General features: G+C 37.4%; 1 protein-coding gene across 5 annotated transcripts in view; it reads right to left on the bottom strand.

Moving 5' to 3' along the window:
• Positions 1 to 18,044, bottom strand: part of CACNA2D1 (calcium voltage-gated channel auxiliary subunit alpha2delta 1) — a gene marked incomplete at both ends in the record, with an annotated part of 496,553 nt that overhangs the window by 79,487 nt on the left and 399,022 nt on the right. For all 5 annotated transcript variants that reach the window (XM_079711931.1, XM_079711932.1, XM_079711933.1 and 2 more), the window contains 2 exons: positions 2,281 to 2,385; positions 7,220 to 7,378. In XM_079711931.1, the coding sequence (XP_079568057.1) occupies positions 2,281 to 2,385; positions 7,220 to 7,378 (264 nt within the window). The remainder of the gene's footprint in view (positions 1 to 2,280; positions 2,386 to 7,219; positions 7,379 to 18,044) is intronic.

Genomic DNA, 18,044 nt, shown 5'->3' with positions numbered 1-18,044 from the left:
CATAAAACCTCTCATATTTTAAAAAAAGGAAAAAAAAAATAAACTTATGATATGCCTCCAAGATATATTATTGTGTTAATTCTATATACAAACAGAGCTCGGGGAGAGAAAGAAAAAAAGTTTAGATGAAAATTTCTTCTCTTTTTATACATTTAAATTCTTTTATTTAAACCTGTTAAAGCTTTTTTTTTTTTACTCTTTGAAATCAGAATATACCTTAGGCACAAATTATGATATAGGTTGTAGCATTCATTGCCATATTTGTTTAAGAAACTCTTCCTTTTTGAAGAAAACTATCCAGAGGTGAATGATATTCCTGCTGGTTGGTTCAGATGATATCAAAATTAAAGAAAAGACTTATCTAAACTTATATTCATTAAAAAATGAAAAGTAGTGGGGCTTGCACTTATACACCTCTATCAAAAAATAATAAAATATACTTGAAATTATGACTATAAGATGCTAAGAAGTCTCTTCTAAATTATCAGTGTATGATTAATTAGTAGAATATTGAGGTAAATGTATTATATTAATAGAGTTCAATTTGGGCTAACTTTATTTTATTACATTTGAGTTCTTCAAAACATGGTAATGTTACATTATTGAGAATATTTAAATAAATGAAATAGTCCTTATTCCAGGTTATGTTCTATAATTATGAATTTGTTCTATAACAGAAATCATGCTTCCAACTTTTGTTAGACATACTCAAGTTACTTATTGCCATGTATTGAGAACTATCTCTGAATCTGTGCTCTCTGCAGGATGCTGACAGTTCAAAGTTAAACAATACAAAGGTCCAGTCATGTAGGACCTTGTCATCTAGAGAGGGAACAGAGAAGAGATTTTGTGGGTAGAATACAGTGTGAGGGACGCGTAGGGCTGAATACACTGTGCTCTATGGGATCAGAGCACAAGCCTGAAGTGGGAGGAAAGTGTCAGGAACATCCTTCGGGGGGTGATGATTGCCCAGGATTCTGAACAATGAGTAGTAGTTACTAAATAAAGTAAGTAATGCACACTACATCTTAGATTAATACATCTGTATCTTCCCATTACTTTTCATTCTACTGATGTTTTTGAAACAAATATTCACAAAATCAAGTTACCATTTGAAAATATTCATAGTCTATTAACAGTTCAGTCCATTCATCAACTTTTTCAAAAGGAATGGCTCTTCTGTATAATCAAAGTCACCAGGTGTTTTAAAAAAACTTAACCCTTGCATTAAACTTATGTCATATGACATTATACTTTAATAGCATATGCAATATCAAAGAGTTGAGTATTAAAAAATTTTGTGAATAATTTGAAGTTATATGTATTGGGTTGGCCAAAAAGGTCACTCGGTTAATGAATATGTTGTTCAATAAAGCTCCTAGTGAAAATGAAAAATGTGTCTTTTATTTTTACTTAAAACTGAACGAACTTTTTGGCCAACCCAATATGTCTATGTTTTCAACTCCAATCATTTTTAAAGTAGCTAAGGGTGTTTCAAAGTGTCCCAGATTTTTTCATCAATACTCTACCCCATTATTCACAATATTTTGCCTGCCTAGATATATAACTTACATATAATTACCTAAATGTATTAATATACATTTTTTTCTCTTTTTAATTCCTCACATGCATATAAAACAATTCATTAGAGTTAATGACGAGTCACACCTCTCAAAATGGTAAAAATTTCAATTAAAGGTCAAGTAAATTTCCATTTTACCCTTAAGAGTTCCCTTGTGAAACATACAATTTCTGTTGAAATTTTGGAAACACAAGATATAGGTTATAATTTTTTATTACTTATTTATGGATCCTTAGCATTTTAAGAAACCAAGTTGAGAATCATTGTTCTTTTATAAAATATGGAGAGTCAGTCAGAAAATTGAAATAAGCTGACAGTAGCAGTGCTAGAAAAAATAGTTACATTTGATATTATCCACACTATCAGTAGGTTCAGCCACATTGGTGAACTTTCAAAACAGGTCTTTCTACAATAATTTCCTCTGCAGTAGAACAAACAAAGAAACAAATATATTCCTATATAGGCTTCTATAAGTTCAAATTATTTTATTAATGAATTAGTCATAAGGTACTTATGAATCTCACAGAAGGTATCTAACATTTAATTCAGTGATTAGCTTATAATCCATGTGTATGACTTTATAATCAGCACACTAATGTTTTAACCAAAAAATGTCTTCCCTCACCACCCCCGCCACTCTCTCTTTAAAACCACCTAAATTACTATTAAATTTAAAACATTGGAAAAATTACACTCACTTTTTTGTCTTTGTTGTATTTGGTAAATATCTCCTGAGCTCTCTCTTCTCCTCCATCCGTGAACAACATGATAATCTTATTGCAGTTGGCTCTAGACACATTATACTGTTAAAAAAATGTATATCATTCATAATAAAAGGTAGGGAGTATAAAAGCAATATGGAAAGAACATGCACAGGTTGCAAGTAATGACTGAAGTATCTGCTCAATAAGTCAATTCTAAGAACCAGTTCCTGGATCAAGCCAGGCCTACACATCCCTACACAGGGGCTCTGCCTCATTCCCAACACCCACAGGTCTCCCTTCCTTCAGGCTTCTGATCAAAGCTCACCTTACCAGTGAGGACTTTCCTGACAACTTTCCCCTCCCAGGCTCTATTTATCTCCATAGCGTTTCACATTTGTTTACATGTAGTATATATTTTATTTGTCTTTTTATTATTGGCTTCTCCCAATAGAATGTTAAATGCCAAAAGGGCATAAACTTGTGTCATTTTTGTTCAGTGTTGTTTCCTTGCGTAGACGAATGCCTAGCACATAATAACCTCTCAGTGGTTAATTAATAAATGGGTTTTAAATTAAGTAATGGCCATGATGTCAATTTTATACCCCTATAATTTACATGAGAAACAAAGAAATAATATTAATAAAATGTGCATAGCTTTTCACATATATTTTCAATCTATTCACAAACATTTGTTCCTCTCTTCCCTCCTTCATCTTACTTTATTCACTTTACATTTCTGAAATTGCAGTGTTGATCCTTAATGCCCAGGGCTCTTTCATATCTTTGTAAATGTCGACAGCTACTTCCAGAATATTCTCCTATCTGCTCACAAGCAGCCACATATATTCCAATCCTGAAAGACTCAATTCCAGTGGTAAATCCTTTCTTACCCTTTCTTTAAGGTCCCCATAGAGTTGGATTTAGGTAAACAATGGATAAGCATCAAAGGGCCATGAAAATGCACAATTAATTTAGAAAGCTGTATTTCTTTGAGGTCTGAAATTATAATCTCAGTCTTTCTACTGTTGTGAAATGTGTTTGTGAAAGTGGTGAGAACAAAAGATTCACACTAATTTATGAATGCTCAGCTTCTTCGAAAATGTCAACCCTCTAGTTCAGCAATATTCAAAGGGATACAATGTGAGCATAATTTGTAATTTTAACCCTCTAATAGCCACATTAAAGAAAGTAAAAACAAATATCTGAAATTCTAAAAACATATTTAACTCAGTTGTTCAAAAATGTTATCAATTCAACATCAAATCAATATAAAAGTTACTGAGATAATATACTTTTTTTTCTTTCATAGTAAGTACTAAAATTTCAGTGTGTACTTGTAACACATTTCAGTTCAGACCAGGCACATTTCAAGTGTGCAACACCCCTTGTGATCATGGTTATCACACTGGACAGCACAGTCTTGGTCTTTAAATAACTAATACATTTTTTTTAAAAATCACTAATTCTCCTATAGTATTTAAGCTTATTGAAGGTCCCTATTCATATTTGTCAAAAAAGGTAAATCCCATTTGGGATGGGAAAAGTTAATGAAGACAACATTTTGCTTTACTGATGAAAAGATCCTGTTTCATATATTCTTACCCCGTTGACTAGGCCATTAGACCATGGGGAGTTAAGGCTTTTAACCAAACATTGTGAAAACTCAAGTATTAACTAATACAAATTATCACATTCAAGCACCATTCTTATTTTTGAAGATAGTTATCTGAAAATGTGACCATACAAAAATTTACATATTTTATCATCAAAATAATTTTGTGAAAGGTGTTGAAGTCCCTTAAACTAAAATTAGTTTCTCTGATGACTTGTGTTTTCTATTTGCATATGTAAAATGGGCAAAATAATATTTACCTAAAGGACTGTCTCAGAAAAGTGATAAAGTAACTAAAGTTTTTAGAACAGAACTTGGTTTCATTTTTTGAAGTAGTGGAGGTATTCTTATTATTATCACTAAATGCAAGTATCAAAGTTACTTTTAGCACGCTGAGTCTTGCTGATCATTTGTTAAGACACCCACAAAAAGAGGAATGCAGAAATGTTGTGTTTTCAACATCATTTTTCCTCAGGACTTGTGGGAAAGCAGAGTCTATCTCAGCAATTTTTCATTGGGTTTGCAGCTATCTTAAGAATCACACAGTCACAACAAGTATACGTAACTGGCTTGGAAGGAACTAAGCAGAGGAAAGAAATTGATTATGTCAATAAAAATACAACAGCTAGGGTTGGTAATTTACGATAATATGGTATTTCATGACACACTATTGTATCTCTGTGTGGCCAGTATGTAGCACAGCATCTATCGTATGCACTCAATAAAATTTTTTTGGAAAAATGCATCTCAATATATTTGTCAGTATTTTATGAAATGCTAACTGAAGACTAATTCAAATCTTAATGTCTAATTCTATTTGACACTTGATTCAGTGATCTTAAGGGTAAACCTTGCCGGGACAAACAAAAAAGAAGGAATGGCACTGCATGATGAGAAAAAGACTAGAAGTGTCTGAAAGAGGTAACAGAACATGCTTCAGCTCAACAAGGCAAGCCATGGCGTTTGGGAAAATTATTTTAAAATGAAGAATTGCAATGTCTAAGGGACATGTGGAAAGCAGAACACATGAGGCTTACTACCGAGGACATATTAAAAATCATTTACAACTTTGGTAAAGGCAGTGGGAGAGACCAATAGGAGTTAGATCATATTTTATCAGCAACTAATAATGAAGGTGGGAGTTAACGTGGCCCCTCTACGTGACCACCTCTGAAATAGTACATTAGGTTTGAGACGCCTCCTCATCATTTCACAACAGAAAACTGAATAGGAAGGAATGAGTGAGGCCAGTTAACAAGACTAAGAGGAATAATTAAAATGCCAAGATCTAGAAAACTTGACTATTGACTCAAGAGAAAAAAGTTAATATAAAAACTTTTCACATTCCTTTACTACAGAAAGAATATATCCCACTCTAATGATCAATTACTCTTGAATTTTAAAGTTTTGAGGTTTCTTTTTTTATTAAGAAGCATACATTATTTAATAATCATACACATTTTACCAAAGATAATTTCCCCTGAAAACTGCAGTGTGGAACTTCTTTGCTTTTCTAACTCCTTACTTGCTTATCGAATGGTATCTAAGAAAAATATCACTACCTCACACTCCAAATAATTGAAAATTCTACTCTCACATTCCCTCTTTGTAGACTCCTGTGCCACCATCCACCTAGTTTTCCAGTTCAGAGAACTTGGAATCACCCCCTCCCGGCAGCCCCTCCTACCCACCAAATCAGGTCACTCGCCTTAACATCTCTGCACATCTAGTCCAACACCAGGATTGCTACAATAGCTTCTTAACGTAGAACACTCGTCAGACCGTGTCATTCTCTTACCACAAGCTTTTCATTTGCTCCTACACACTTCATTTAAAGACAGCTCATGGTCTCTCCATTTCCATCACCTCTCCCCTCCTGCTTATGGCCCAGCCACACCAATCCACCTGCAATTCTTTCAATGTGCATGACACCCCATGCTTCTGTGCCTTTGTCGATGCTGTTCATTTTATCTCCCTCACCACCTACCTAGATTCTGCTCATTCTTCAAAATCCTGTTTTCAAGGAAGTGCAACAATTTTCTGACCTCCTTTGGGTAAGTGGAGCCCCCTTCCCCAACCTGCTCTGAGCAAACACACCGTGAATACCCTGTAACAGCACTAACACGTTATATGATAAATGATGATTTAGCATGTGAGGCTCGAGCTTCTGGAGAACAAATGGTTTTGTTTATGTCTGGAATTTCAGCAACAGCACTGTGACAGGATAAATTGGGAGGCACTCAATAAATATTGGCTGAATGAACACATCAATGAGTCATCGCCCAATCAAAGGTCTTGAAAACTGTTTAGAAGATTTACTTCGGGAACAACGAAATCAAGTTTGCAGAAAAGACCAAATATAAGGGCTTATTTAGTGACTCAGCAAATATGATAGGAATTATGTGCTGATTCTGTCCCGGCCACATGCTAGTCATTAATGAATTATAACACCAACTCAACAGCCTACGGTCTCGCGTGCTTTTCTATGTGGTTTTCTATGTCCACAGATTCTGTGGACATTCTTTACACAACCCAAGTTAGGAAACCAAGGCAGAGAGATGTGAGGCCCATACTCTGAACCACTGCAATAATATTGCTTCAGAAGTGATACAAACCTGAATGATAGCTCCTGCTTTCAAATAGTTCAAATGAAACACACAACATGGCCATTTGAAAGTGCTAGTCCGCAGTGTGAGATTCATGTTATAATATTGTTATGATATGGGACAGGTAGTAGGTGTGCCAGAGTTTAAAAGCCTAACTATAGACATCGATGATTCATTCAAGGGAATTTTCTCTTTGGAAGGAATTTCTGCTCTTCCTGTCTACCTTGATGTTAACCATTTGGACCTTTCTGTACATTTAGGAACAACCTGAAGACTCGAACTAGATGTTTAAAACTGAAATATTTCCAGAAACCATTTGATGATGGAGAGCACAAGTTTCCAAATAAATACAGTACTAATGGAGATAAGACAAAAGAGATGATATTCTAAATATGCCAACTAAGTTTCCAGTGCTTCTTCAAAAGTAAATTAAATAATTACCTTACAAATGTATTTTTTTAAACATAGTTTGTAAAAAGAGGGTAGAAGAAAAGATCTAAAAGAAAAATAAAATCTACATTTTGTAAACCTTCTGAATTTTGGATTTAAAAATAAAAAAGTTCAAACATTTCTACTGCCTAGACACATCTGCTTTCTAAATGAATGAAAAACAGAACTGTTATCTAACCCTACAGAGCTGTAACTACCAGGATAGTGAAATTCAGATCCTACAATTCAATAATAAAAGACAAAAGGGGGTAGTATTAATACTTACATTAAGCAGCTGTTCAAAAGCAAAACTAAAGCCCTTCTTATAATCTGTGATTCCTTTTGCTGTGATATTATTCACTGCATCTTTCAGCACTTTCTTATTTCTTACATTTGCTTGGACGAGGTGCTGAAAACAGCTTACATCCTGGGCATTGCTGTTAAACTGCAAAAGATAAAAAGGTAAATGTATAAACCAACATTAAAATAAATCATGTAATTTTTACTGAATTTGTGTTATACTTCTCAATCCTTCTGCATTGCTTTCTCTTTCATAAAGAAAAGTGAGTAGATTGGTAACAGAAGTACACTAAAGATCAAACAGTAATTTTCATCCATGCCCCAACCCCTACTGTATTAGCCTGTCGCTTATTGACACTTTCCTGAACCTAGCTTGGTTTCCCTGATTATAAATTTGGGATTTGAGTTATGTGAGGTCTCTCCCAGCTCTCAAATTTTATGGGCATTTAGATTACAAAAAAAAAAAAAAAAGAAAAAGAAAAACCACAAAACACTCAACAAACAATGAAATATATTCAGAATGCAGAAATGATATGATGATGCCTGCACAGAATACAGGGAGAAACTGAGCATTTTACTTGCCTCACATGAGGAAATGCTAAATGGAAAAGTGGTACATAGAATGACAGGAAAAGACATTTGGTAAATTTGAAATTTGATGGTAGTCTTTCCATGGGGGTTAAAACAGGAAAGTAATCTGAAAGACTGAAGAACAAGGAGTGGCCTTTCAGAACTATCACTATAGAGGTTATATAGGGAATGCAGTGGAATCACAGAGGCAAGAGAAAGGGCTAGCAGGTCACGACAGAGTTACTGCTGTGAGTGATAAGGGCCTGAACAACAAAGAGTCTGTAGAAGGAGAAAACAAACTCCAATAATACCTGCCCCAATTGAAAATTTAAGAATGATCACCAAAGTAATTTCAGCAACCATATAAAAAGTGTTCACACAGTTCACTGGATATTTCCAAAAAGATAATAATAGGACTCCAGTAAGAAGATCAGGGCGCTAAAATGAATGGGGTCATCCTATCATTTATAAACTCTGCTATGTGTACAAGCCCCTTAGGCTCCTGGGGCCTAGATTGTCACACCTGCAAAATGAGAATGATAATAAAAACATACTTGCTAAAAGGAAAGGGGCTGGCCAGATCAAATGTTGAAGATATTCTCAGATCAAAAGCACATAATGATTTTAATAGGTGGATCACAAGCCAAAATGTATTTTTACATAAGTGATTATCTATTCTCATAAATATAATGCATCATTCTTTTTTCTCTGAAGATCCCTGAAGCCTAGTGATAAGGTACACTGTACAGTTCATCAGTCCATTAAGCAAATATTCATTGGCGGCCTGTTATGTGTCCAGAGTTGTGGTAGGTGAGAGCTCTGTGCCTTCAGACATGAGGTGAATTATGCACACACACACATATATGTATGTAAGCACTTAAACGTGTTTACTTTGTGCTGCATTGACTATTTGCTCTACAAATATTAATCATTTCCCCTTTGAAAATGCGCTGCTAGTAAGTAGTATTATTATCCATGAGAAACCTTTTTTTGTTGTTGTTGTTGTTGTTTTTGTTATACGTGGGCCTCTCACTATTGTGGCCTCACCCATTGTGGAGCACAGGCTCCAGACGCGCAGGCTCAGCGGCCATGGCTCACGGGCCCAGCCGCTCCGCGGCATGTGGGATCTTCCCGGACCAGGGCACGAACCCGTGTCCCCTGCATCGGCAGGCGGACTCTCAACCACTGCGCCACCAGGGAAGCCCGATGAGAAACCTTAAGCATAGTTAAATGACTTGTCCATAGTCACGTAACAAATAAGTAATAGAGAGTCAGGATTCAGACTAGCACTGTAGCAAGAGTCTGGGATTTTAACTACTCCCGCAGTGCCTCTCAATATACTACAATAAATCATGATGAGTTATGTAAAGCAATATAATCCTAACGTCTAAGAGATAATATCTGTTGAATGGGTTCTGATTCGGACTGTAAGAGTTGGGGGGAAAATTCCCTAAGAAATGGCATTTCCTGTGATTCCACAGAAATATTTCCTTGAAGACTATGGAGGAAGAACATTCCAGGCAGATAGAACAACACGTAAAAAGACCCTGATGTGACAAAAAGGAAAGAAGCCTCTTAGGGAAACATAAAGATGGAGAGTTTAGCTCAGTTTCATATGAGGACCAATGACATGAAATGCGCTCAGGGACGGAAGCAGGGTCTAATGGAAATGCTAAACAATTAGGCACGTATTCTCTGTTGAACGACCAGTCACGAAAGGTTTTAAGCCAAATGCAAAATAATTTAATCTAGAACGTTAACAGCTCACCCTAGCTGCTGTTTAGGAATTGGATGTAAGGTGAGCAAAATTCACAGGATGGAAAATAATTAGGAGGCTATTGCGGTAACCCAGCTGAACAGACAGTGGCTTTGTTATTCACGGAGATGGTCCGAAAAGAGGGGTTCAAAACCTATGTTGGAGAAAGAATCACTAGCTTGTGATGGTGCACTAGGTCTGCGTCGAGTAAGAAGAGAATTCTGACATGGGCATCTGCGTGGCCGGAGGAGCGACGGGTTCAGGGACACTTGAGGATTAGGGGAGAGAAGCACACAGTTCCAGTGCAGGTGAGATTTCAGTATGTGAGATACGCAAGTGAAGATGTCAAGAAATCATAAGGTTGAAAGCAAGAGGCTCAGAAGAAGTCTTGAGTAAATATAAAAAACACGGAAAGCTTCAGCAGAGAAATTTGATTTAAAACCATGTGATTTAAAGTGAAGCAGAGGAGGGGTCCCTGAGAAAACTGAGCAGGAGTTAAGATCCCCTGGAGGCAGGAAGGAAGTCAGGAGACTGGACTGTCTCAGATGATGAGAGGAAAACAGTCTCAAGAAGAACACACTGCGGGACAGAGACAGGAAAGATGAGGACTTAAGAGCACCCACTGCACTCATCCCCTTTACACAGGCAGCGTCTGGAGGTCAGGGGGTGGAACACATGGAGCGCGCTGAACAACAATGGGAGGAATTAGCCCGTGCAGAGACAAGTCTTCAGAGCACCTCGGCTGCGAGGCAGAGAACGAACAGGGTGGTCCCTGAAGGGGTGGACTTGCCTTGCTTTTTTTTTTTTTTTTTTTTTTTTTTTTCTCAATTTTATTTATTTATTTATTTTTGGCTGTGTTGGGTCCTCATTGCTGCGCGTGGTCTTTCTTTAGTTGCGATGAGCGGGGTCTACTGTTTGTTGCAGTGTGCGGGCTTCTCATTGCGGTGGCTTCTCTTGTTGCGGAGCACGGGCTCTAGGTGCGTGGGCTTCAGTAGTTGGGGCACGCGGGCTCTAGAGCACAGGCTCAGTAGACGTGGCACATGGGCTTAGTTGCTCCACGGCATGTGGATCTTCCCAGACCAGGGTTCGAACTCGTGTCCCCTGCATTGGCAGGCGGATTCTTAACCACTGCGCCACCAGGAAAGCGAAGGGTCACTAGAGCAAAAGAGGATTTATCCTGAAGACAGAAGGAAGAAAACGGTGCAGGCAACAGAACAGAGGTGACAAACGAAGCCCTTGTGAAGATGGGGAAGGATGGGATACACATGCTCTTAGAGGAACAAGCCTGTAAGAAACCACGTATCCACTTCATTGTTCTGGGAAAGAAGACTGACGGCTGAGTCCCTGCCACTGGGTGTACAGAGATTTGGTGTGGGGAAATGATATTACTGCCTGTGGCTTTTGTCTCCCGTGGACCATGAAGCAAGGTCATCAGGATAAAGTAAAACAGGAGGTGGAAGGTTTGGAGAGAGTATAGATAAAACAGGAAGTAAAATGTCTTGCAAAGATAAATATGGAGTTCTTTGTCACTTTTACTTGGAACACTACTTTTGGGTACATCATATATATGAGAACAAAGCTCCAATATACTTGTTTTCAATAAAGGCAAACATTGAAAAGTCAGTATCTTCAGATCCAAATCCCACTGCCTTCCCCCCCCCCCCCCCATTATTTGATAACCTGACACAATCTTATGCTACACATCCCGTTTTGAAAGCAAAAGAATATGAGAATTCCCGTGTTAGAAAGTAAAAAAATAAAGTAAAAATAAAAATAGATTGCCAATACATTAACGGTAAAACATCTGACCTTAAATAATCATTAGAAATGATTAGAGGAAATGTTATTATGTGATTTAGTTAAATCATGAAACTTGATAAAATTACAAGTTATGCAGAAAATGAACACTGAATAATGTATTGCCCGGAGTCTTTCGGTTGGCCTTAACCTGCTTTGAACACAGAAGAGTGAAGCATCTCATTAAGTCACTTTAACACAAACTGATTAAATGTAAATTCAATTCATTAAATACAAATTCAGCGGTGTATAACAGAAACACTACAATTATACTCATAACAAAACTCATAAATAATGCAGAGAAAGGAATAACTTACAAAGTATAAGTCCCTATGGCAAATCTTATTCTCCAACAAAGGAATGAGAAATGTGAAAAGTTCTGACTAAGGTAAGTATATATTTCAGACATCTTAGACTCACTTGCTTTTAGAATAGAAAAAAAAAAAAAAAAAAAGAACAGATTTACTTTCACAAACTGAAATTACAGTCTTTGGTGACATGTGTCCAGACTGTAATTTATAAACCCCATATTTAATACATTAACCACAACTTAGGGCAAAAGTCTAATAATATAGCATTACAAAGCTTTGAAATACTACATGGTGACTGAAAATAGACTTAAGGAGTCCTGCTTTTGTAATCTCTTAAGAAAATACTTCTTTTAAATATGTATACTTAACTAATCCTACAGAGCCCCAAATCCAAACTAACGTCGCGCTCATTCCTTTCCCAATCCCAGAAAATTCAACCAGGTAGGTCCCTGATCAGAAATTCTGAGAAAAATCTCTGCTGGCACGCTGAGACAGGAAGGTGTGTGGGTTAACGTGAGCATCTGGGGTAGCAATGAGGAGGGATTTCTATCTCTGCCCCAGCATTTGAACATTCTTTTGTCTTCCGCTTCCACATACCCTGCTGCTTCCGCCTACAACACTTGTTGTCCCACTTACTTCAACATTCTTTCCTTATAAAAGGCTTTCATGATCTTCCCTGACTAGGTCAAATCACCCCATTAAAAGTTTCATAGGCCTAGATATATCTTTTTTATGGAATACATCACAGTCATAATTCTATATTTCTTTGTATGATATCTTTATAGACTCTTTGACTGGATTAAAAGCCATGGCCAAAAAAGAAAACAGCCATCCCACCACTGTACTTGACATATTAATAGGTATCCATATAATTGGTGTAAAATAAACATACAAAATAAATATTTACTGAATGAATGTATGGAGTTTAAGATAATTAGAAGACAGTGCACAAATACTGATCAATAATTTAGCTAAAAGCTTCTAAGTATAGAACCTGTATTTTAGTTCTGCAATATCTTGTTAAATTTGTACATTTATAAATATAAATACTCTGTCCAAAAAGACACTATTAAAATATCCAAATGAAGATGTATGCAGAATACCTAGCGTGGAGCCCGGCACATAGTAAATGTTAAATCAACTGCAACTCTATTGTTTTAAAAATTATTTTAGTTAAAACATTAGTATACTTCATAAGAAATAAGAATAGATTCCTAGATTCATGAGAAAGATTCATATAAACAATATCAGCTTTAGTGACCCTTAAATAAAGTTCACTACTGGGATGGTACAAGTGGCCCTCAAACATTAGTTTAGTTCTTGAAACAGTCTCTGGGAATAACCATGAACAGTAAATTTCAATGCTTCCAATGAACCTTCCTATTAAATATCACAATCGAGTACACATATCAAATTAAAAGATAATTTAAGATCCAAACAAATTGTTAATTTCTCAAATGAAATAACTTAAACTCTTGGCTTTGTAAAGGCAAGGTCTATTTTTTGTTCTGATGTCCTGCACTGAATAAGAAATCATCCACAAAATATTTCTGAGAGAGGAGGCTCTGCTGCTCATTGGATTAACCTGGGATACAAACGATGAAATGCTGACATTGCCTTGATATGCACAAGTCAAAGAGGCATCAAATTCCTGAAAAGCAACCTTGTCTAGAAATGGCACCTATAATACACCTTCATGGAGTACCAAGGCTCCCACTGAAGAGGTTGGTGGGCTCAAGTAGTTTTCCCCTAGACTGTTGAAGAATTAAAGGCAAAATAAATCCAAAGGTGATATTCTTCCACTTGGAACTGCAGAGAAAAAGTGGTCCAGTTAATCTTTGTCTGACCACTCAGTATGTCCTTAATTTCCACCCATTCACCTCATCCACGTATTTCAAACTCTTTTTTTTTTTTGCCATGAAAAAGAAATACAGTGTAAAATTATGGGCTCCCGCTGTGTAGATGATCAGCAAAAACAACTCAAGTTCAGACTGGCCTGCTTTGGAACATGGGTATTTTTTAAAATCATAAAATATAAGTAAACTACTTTACATATAATTACTGTAAATAATTTATGTAACAAATTTATATTATATAAAGTAATTTAAATGGATTATCTAAGTTAAATAAACTGCAAACAATTTTGCATATCAGGCTGTAGTTACAAATTGTGGTATCAGAAGCGATCTACATTTTGGACACCAGATGGCAATGAAGGAAAATAAAAGGAAAGTGAACAGAGGCTGTGATATTAAAAATCTTGGTTGTTTTATTCCTACTAAAATACTTGTTATCTATTTTGATTTTCCCACTTTTCATAGGAAACTAGGAAATATTATAAAGGAACAAAATGGTTATTCTAAAATCCAGAGAAAATAGCTTATAGCATTTACCCACATGCATATGTATATATTATTCCTAGTTAAGGATGATTTTAAGGTTTTTATCTATTGCCAAATTACTTTCTAGATATATTGAGCCAATTTAAATATGTGTGAGAGTCTGACTTCACTCTCAGACACACAACATTTTTATTTGCTAAACTATACTTTAAAATAATATTTCAATATTCAATAATTACTTGAATTCCTCAGTGGTTAATGAAGTGAACGTTTTTTCTCACATATTAATTGTCATATAAACCTGTGAATTGTAAGTCCTATTTTTTCCAGGTTGTTGCTTACCTTTTAATTTTAACTTTTGATCCTGTTCTTTATGATTTCTTAAAGTATTTTTATGCTTAGAAAACCATCCATTATTCAGATAATAAACATCTACAGTTTCTACTAATATTTGATGGTTTTGTTTGCTTATTTTACATTTTGGTGTTTAGTCATGGTGGAAATTATTTTCCCCAATAGTTTGAGGGGACAATTAGATTAAGCAATTTTTTTTCAAATAGCCAATTTTCCCTTTTATTGAGTAATTATTGGTTCCTGATCCACTGTGTATAATCAATTAAGATTATGGATACATTTCCTTTACTATTTGGATACATATTCCTTTACTGTTCCCATTATTTCACCAGCTTCTTACTTTTTAATATTAATAATAAAAATATTAGCTGACATGTACTGAAAATCACAGCTATGCCAATCTAAGAACATCACATGTACTAATTCACTTAACCTTGACCAAGCTTAAAGTCTTAGCTGTAATATGGTTTCCATTATACAGTTAAGGAAATGAGGCTTAGAGTGTCAAGGAAAGGGCTCAGAGTCACTCAACAACTAAGGTCAGGACTCTACTTCAAACACAAGCCAGTGAAACCCTTCTCCATGGTGTCTAATCACTTTTAATTTATGCCAGAAGAATAAGCTGCCATACTCTGTCACGCTACTTTTTCCACCACTATTTTCCTATTGAACTTGAGAACTATCTTTTGTTGAATTAAAACCACATTTACCAATAATTTTGGGACAAACTGGTATCTTCATGAGTCAGCTTTTCATTCCAGGAAGAATCATTCATCAATTCCACATTTATTACTGTTTCTTCATTTCAACTCTTATACATATATCTCATATACTCTTTTCTCTTTCTTAAACTTCAAGTCCTAATGAAATCAATCAAGATGGCAGAGTAAGAGGATGTGAAGCTTACCTCCCCCCCACAAACACATCAATACTACGTCGACATGTAGAACAATTCTCACTGAAAACTAACTGGAAACTGTCATCAGGACTCCTGTACAACCAAGACTGTAAGAAAGATACATATGTAATTGGGTAGGAAGGGAAGAAAAGTGATTGGGTCAGGACCTGTGCCTCTGGGAGGGGACTCAAAGGAAAAGGGAGATTACACAGATGGAGACCCTCCCTGGGGAGTATGCGGTGTGAGTCACAGATGGGGTAGACCAGTACTGGTGTCCTGCACGGGGGACATGAGACCCTTTGGCTGGTGGGAGGACCTCTGCAATGAACAGGAGGGCTGCGGGAAGCCTGGACGTCACTTGTGAGGGGTGCATGCATGTGCTGGCTTGCTCCTAAATCAGGGTGAAGAGAAGACTACTCTAGCGGCTGCTGGTGGCCCATGACCACCTTGCTGCCTGGCTCAGCCCGACCTGAGAGAACGCCCTGGTCCCACTCATTCCATGTCACAGTGCAGCACTGGTTCTGGGGTGGCCACAACTGGGAAGAAGATTCAACACAGGGACACAGAGGTGACCCCATCCCAGGGCGGAGCCTGGGTGGAGTGGCTGTGGCCACTGTTGGCACTTACTCAAGCAGCACCTCAGAAGAAGCCCAGATTTCTGATGGCGGCTGCTCCATCACAGCTCATGCCCCCATATATGCTGAGAGTCCATGTGGGCCCTGCCTGCCCTGTGGTGTGGCTCTACCACAGAGTGGGGGCAGCAGAGTCTTAAGGCTGTGATCAGCTGTGAGGGACAAAAGGCACTGGCACCCAAGGCTGTGTCTGAGCAGAGCAAGGGAAACAACTGCACCTGACGGAGCAGTTCATCTGAGACAGCTCACACTCCTGTCTGTGGACAACATGAGCCGAGAGCTCACATGGGCCCCCCTGGCTTCAGCACGACCACCACGCTGGGGCAAGGATCCCATTTTTGGGGAGAGAGGAAAGCACAAACTTAAAGAGAACAGAACCAACTGAGGCCTGAACATCCAGGCTTTTGCTCCAGCAACTTGGGATCAGACCCCACCCACAACAGGGCAGTGATGGCCAGTGAGCAGAGGGGAAGTCTTGCCTCACACCCAGCTTCAGCTTTAGTCCCTCTGTGTGCAGTCCCACCCCCTACCAGGGTGACAGATGTCAGCACAGGCTGAAGAAAGATGTTACTAGCATCCACGTCAAATCCAGCTCTCCCACCAAAGGCACTGGGCACATGCAGCCTGTACAGGGACACACTCCCATAGCACACATTTAAGACTGCAATAGGTAACTGCTTCAGCTAAATTCGTAGAGGCAGAGAAATTTAAGCAAAATTAAAAGGCAGAGGAACTGCTCTCAATTAGAAGAGCAAAAGAAAATCCCTGAAAAAAAGAGCTAATGAAACAGGAATAATTTACCAGATAAAGAATTCAAAGCATTGGTAATAAAAATGTTAACTGAATTAGGAGAAAGCATAGATGAACACAGTGAAAACTTTAACAGAGAACTAGAAAATACTACAAAGACCCAATCAAAAATAAAGAATTCAGTAACTGGAGAAAACAAACAAAAAAACCCCCAACACACTATAAGGAATGAGTAGCAGACCAAGTGATACAGAAGAATGCATAAGTGATCTGGAAGACAGAATAATGGAAATCACCCAAACGGAACAGCAAAAAGAAAAACAAATTTAAAAATATAAAAACAGTTTAAGAGATCGCTGGAACAACAAGTATACCAACATTCGCATTATAGGGGTCCCAGAAGGAGAAGAGAGAGAAAACCGTATTTAAAATGTATTTGAGGAAACTACAGCTGACAACTACCCAAACCTGAAGAAAGAAACAGATATCCAGAAGCACAGGGAGTCCCAAACAAGATGAACCCAAACCAAGACACATCACAATAAAAATGGCAAAAGTTAAAGTGAGAATTCTAAAGGCAATGAGAGAAAAACGAAGAGGCATACAAGGGAATCCACATGAGGCTATCAACTGATTTCTCTGCAGAAACTCTGCAGGTCTAAAGAGAGTGGCATGATATATTCAAAGTCCTTAAAGGGAAAAACCTGCAACCTAGGATACTTTACACAACAAGATTACAATTTAGAATAGAAGAAGAAATAAAGAACTTCGCAGACAAGCAAAAACTGAAAGAGTCCATCAATACTAAACATACCCTAAAAGAAATGTTACAAGGTCTTCTGTAAGAGAAAAAGAAGTAAGAATCTATATGAAAGGGGAAATCCCACTATGAAATGCAAATATATTGCACATATTGAGGATCAACCACTTAAATACGCCAGCCAGTATGAACATTAAACGACAAAACATTGTAAAAGAACCATAACTACAGTAAACAAGGGATAACCATGAAGATGCAAAATATGACATCAAGAACACAGTATGTGGGCGAGGGGAGTAAAATGTAGATCTTTTAGAACGTGTTTGAACTTAAATGACTATCAATTTAAAACAACTAGATACAGTTACAGGTCAACATGTATGAACCCCATAATAACCATAAATCAAAATCCAACAATAGACGTAGGAAAAAAAAAAAAAAGGGAACACAAGCATACTACTAAAGAAAATCATCAAACCACAAGGGAATGGGCTTCTCTGGTGGCGCAGTCGTGGAGAGTCTGCCTGCCGATGCAGGAGATACGGGTTCGTGCCCCGGTCCGGGAAGATCCCACATGCCGCAGCGCGGCTGGGCCCGTGAGCCATGGCCGTTGAGCCTGCGCATCCGGAGCCTGTGCTGTG

Source organism: Hyperoodon ampullatus, assembly GCF_949752795.1.
Source record: "Hyperoodon ampullatus genome assembly, chromosome: 9".
Taxonomy (NCBI): Eukaryota; Metazoa; Chordata; class Mammalia; order Artiodactyla; family Ziphiidae; genus Hyperoodon; species Hyperoodon ampullatus.
Note: the sequence above shows the minus strand (reverse complement) of the source record. Positions and strands in the feature narration are given on the sequence as shown.